The sequence below is a fragment of the Miscanthus floridulus genome, chromosome 10, assembly GCF_019320115.1.
Source record: "Miscanthus floridulus cultivar M001 chromosome 10, ASM1932011v1, whole genome shotgun sequence".
NCBI lineage: Eukaryota > Viridiplantae > Streptophyta > Magnoliopsida > Poales > Poaceae > Miscanthus > Miscanthus floridulus.
This window is the reverse complement of record NC_089589.1, coordinates 132,204,906-132,208,959: the sequence shown is the minus strand read 5'-3', so window position 1 is coordinate 132,208,959 and position 4,054 is coordinate 132,204,906. Positions and strand designations below refer to the sequence as shown.

Below are 4,054 nucleotides of genomic sequence, written 5' to 3'. Positions count from 1 at the left end.
CTCAACAATGGCATGAACACAGCCCGTGTCACGAGGAAGAAGGAGGCTACTTGTACCGGGTTATTTTTAGGGGCGGTCAACTAAGTGGACCGTCCTGTAAATATATAATAGACGCGGTTCACTTAAAGGAGCCGTCCCTGATAATCGGTTTCTTCTAGAGACGGTTCGATTAGGACGACCATCCCCAAAAATTGTATTTTCAGGAGCGGTTCTCTTAACTAAACCGCCCCTAGAAATGGATACGTTTCTAGAGGCGGTTTTTTTTAACGGAACCGCCCTTGAAAATTGATTTTCATGCAACGGTTGTATAGCTAAAAATCTTTTCTGTACTAGTGTCGTGCGATGATAGAAGAAAATTGGCAAAGAAAAGAAGCATATGTAGTCTGCATTTCTTTTCTAAGAGATCATGAAATAATTGTGTGGATTGAAGGAGCCGTGTAATATATGTAATGTTAAGTGGCTGGAAAGGTTTGAGAAGCACAAAAATAATTATTTCAGTGCTCAATTTGTATGTGGAACAATAATTCTGAGACGATATAATAGTGCCCCCCTCCCCCTCCCTCCCTCCCTCTCTGTTCCATGCCCCATGATGAGCATATTGGAAGTTTGTAGGAAAACAACAGATGAGCACTCTGTCAGTTTGTACTCACTATTGTCTGCTTGTGATCTTGATGAGTAGCTCAAGCAAGCAAACCTACCTGCTAATCAAGACCGTATTCACACAAAATTATGATGAAGTTATATATACAAAACTCTTTGGATATTGATCTACTAGCTGATCAAGTCTTAGTTTGGGTAAAATATATAGGGGACCTATTTATATAAACCAGAAAGATGCATCCATCAGGCTCCATATATATACATGCAGTAAAAAAATTAATTTATAGATAGAATGATAGCAGAAAAGATCATGATGAACCAAGCAAAAATAAAAATGAATTAATGAAGAAACGTGCTAGTGACGAAAATGTTTCAGTCATTACGAGTTCTCCACAATGAAGGTTTGTGTATATGCATGATAGGAGCAAAATCAGGATGCTTAAATTCATCACAGGTCCGTATGAACACAAGAAAACAACAGCAATAACAGAGAAAAATTGTATGAGAGCTTTCTATTAATATCAATTCGACAAGAGAAATTAAAGGTGAACCTCCAACATGTATATATATATATATCCTTGTAACTGCTTATATATTGAAACAAGAACAACAGTTGAGATTGAATTGAAAGAGGGAGAGAGGTATATATAGCTCTTTGGACAAAAAAATGTAATAATCGGCCGGTATGGTCCCATAGCACAAGAAAGGAAAAAGGGAGAAATTAAAAAGGAGAAACAAAATCAACAGGGGAATGACGAAGCGATGAACAACCGAGCAAGAGTATTGATATGATAAACTCAAAAGACCAAATAAATCGATCTCCTTAATAATTAGCATGCAGTATGTACTAGCTAGCTAGCTTTGTGTATCGCCATATATGTAACTTTGGGAGTAGTCCCAAGCCTTAGCTCTAGATCTAATTCTTGTCGTTGATCCAGAAGAGGGGAACTAGAGCTAGGGCTTGTTGGGGTTGTCGTTTGTGGTACCTTTGTCTCATGATCAGCTCTTCCTTCTTGCGATTCACATGCTGAAACATCGGTAGCGGCCTTTGCCGTTGGCTGCACAAAGATCAGAAGTGCCGCCGCCGCTGCCAACGGATGATCCAAACGCCTCCTCTTTTTCCTGGCTGACTGCACGCCGTCGCCATCGTCATGACGATCACACTGATGATCATCTATGGTCGCCTGATGTTCTCTCATCTCCGCCACAGAGTGATCTGGCATGGGCATGAAGAGCTTGTTCTTGCTCTCCTTGATAATTGTTGACAAGTAAGAAGTAGGAGGAGTGGTGATGGTGGTGTTGGCATCCCAATCCTGGCCCATGGCTGCTGCTGAGCCGGCAGTAGTAGTACCTGCAGCTGCAGTAGTAGTCGGCGTGGTAGTGGTGCTAGGGTTAGAGGCTGCTGCTGCCCTGTACAGGAGAGCACCTTGCTGTGGGTGTGACTGATCGTCGTTGGGGGCGTGCACGTCTTCGGGGGACGACGAGCCCCCTTGACGGAGAAGAGCCCGGTCACGGCGGTGGACGTTCATGTGGCCACCGAGCGCCTGCGCCGACCGGAACTCTCGCTGGCAGAAGGTGCACGAGTAGGAGCGCGGCGGCCACACGCAGCCGCCGAGGTGCGCCGCCGCGTCGCGCGCAAAGGCCTGCTCCTCCCACGACGGCTCGCTGTTGCCGCCGTACGCCGCCGCCCAAGCCGAGATGGGGCTCGCCGTGCTGCTGCTGCTGCTGCTTGCTCCCCACATGCCCCAGTACTTGCCTATTTGATCCATGGCGGTGGCGGTGGAGGAGTTCATGTGATTGAGAGAGCTATCGATCTATCTGTTGCTGCAAACTAGTAGTAGTCTCATGGTATTGATCTAGACTCTAGACTCTAGAGAGACGTACATATGCAACTGATGACAGCTACTTGCTAGATCACGGACAAAGAAAATTGGAAATGGAATGAGGAAGCTAGAAAATAAAGGGAGAGGAGAGGAGAGGAGAAGAGAAGATGATGCTGATGGACGGAGGTCAGTAATTTGTATGATTAGATGACAAGTCTTCTCAAGCCTGCTGTTTAGGTATTGATGGTTGCGTGTACCCGTTTTCGTCTCAGCTGGTTTTAATTTAGTTCAATTCATATATATATATATATATATATATATATATATATATATATATATATAATAAAGAAATATGCATAATAATAAAGTTGGCGCACAGTGCTCTTGTCTGTGTTAGGTGTGTATGCATGTGTACCTATCTCTGTCTCGCTATTGAGCTGCTAGCAGGCATCTCAATTAGTAATTGGTTTACTGGCACCGAAGTAGTAGATTTGTTTATATATAGATATGCGTGCAGCATGGAATGGTCTTTCTTCCTTCCTTGCAAACAAAGCTTTTGGAATGTATATATACTAACTACAAGTTGGTCCTGATCATTGAATTATTCAATTCGAGTTGATTAGATGCTGCATGCGCTGCTTACCAATCTTGTACGTCTGGCTAGTCCTATATATATTCACTGGTATTTTATCATCTGGCTAGTTCTCTATATATGCTCAGTGCTGAAGAGAATAGTGACATCAGGGGTGTGAGGACTCTCAGCATACATGAAGACCGGATTCAGTAGTTGAAAGCTCCAGCTTGTGATGAGTCGAAGCTGTTTGTTCCTGTTCGTTATGAGAAGTTTATTATTAGGCTGTTCTCAATGTAAGTTTCATTTGCACTTAATAGGTTGTCACGTATATAAGCGTTTTTTATAATGTGGCAACGTTTTAAGAAAAGAGAGAAGAAGTGAGTTTCATGGGGATGAAACTCTCTTCACTCATGGGGATGAAACTCTCTTGTCTTGATTACCAACTCAAGATGAATCATAGAATTAAATGTCTATCTATAAAACAAAAGAATAAAACGATGCATTTAGATCAGTGATGATTTTATTCACGTGTTTTATTGCATTCTATATTCTTGGAAACAACGCTACGAAACTCTCACCGAGAATATCCTTAGTTCCAATCTCTCCCTAATTAATCATGTCGTGTGCCATTTCAGTCCATTTTATCAAAGCTTTGGTGGGTCACCCAGTTGGTCTAACAAATGAAACTTGGTGATTCAGCAGGCACAAGTATCCAATGTTCTCTGACGCAAACTATAAAAAAGACGTCAAGTAATCAAGTTTTAAAACATACATATTATTGATAATCATTACCTGGTTTGCCAGGGATATTAAGTGGACCAACCAATACTTGAGAGAGCTAACTAGTACAGAGCTATGGGCTCCATAGCGCTTGCAGAATTCAACGGGATTCCAGTATATGCATTTGGTGTGTGTTTGACTAATTATTCGGAGTTGAATTCTCTGGCTAATTTTCTAGTGCTTTTTTTAGGTGAAAAGGAAGTTTTATTTAAATAAAATAATAAAAGTTTCGACTTTTGAAATAAGACGGAACACATAGTGTCACAGACTACTTTAT

At 41.9% G+C, this 4,054-nt stretch overlaps 1 protein-coding gene across 1 annotated transcript; it reads right to left on the bottom strand.

The window, feature by feature from the left end:
- Positions 1 to 1,180: 1,180 nt before the first annotated feature.
- LOC136485738 (zinc finger protein 10-like) lies at positions 1,181 to 2,587 on the bottom strand. Its single transcript, XM_066482581.1, has one exon. It carries the CDS (start codon positions 2,391 to 2,393, stop codon positions 1,452 to 1,454), a length of 942 nt encoding a protein of 313 aa, XP_066338678.1. The 5' UTR covers positions 2,394 to 2,587; the 3' UTR covers positions 1,181 to 1,451.
- Between the last annotated feature and the right edge of the window lie 1,467 nt (positions 2,588 to 4,054).

Coding starts and splice junctions, on each gene's coding strand:
- LOC136485738 (XM_066482581.1), bottom strand. CDS start 2,393: ATGAACTCCTCCACCGCCACCGCCATGGATCAAATAGGCAAGTACTGG.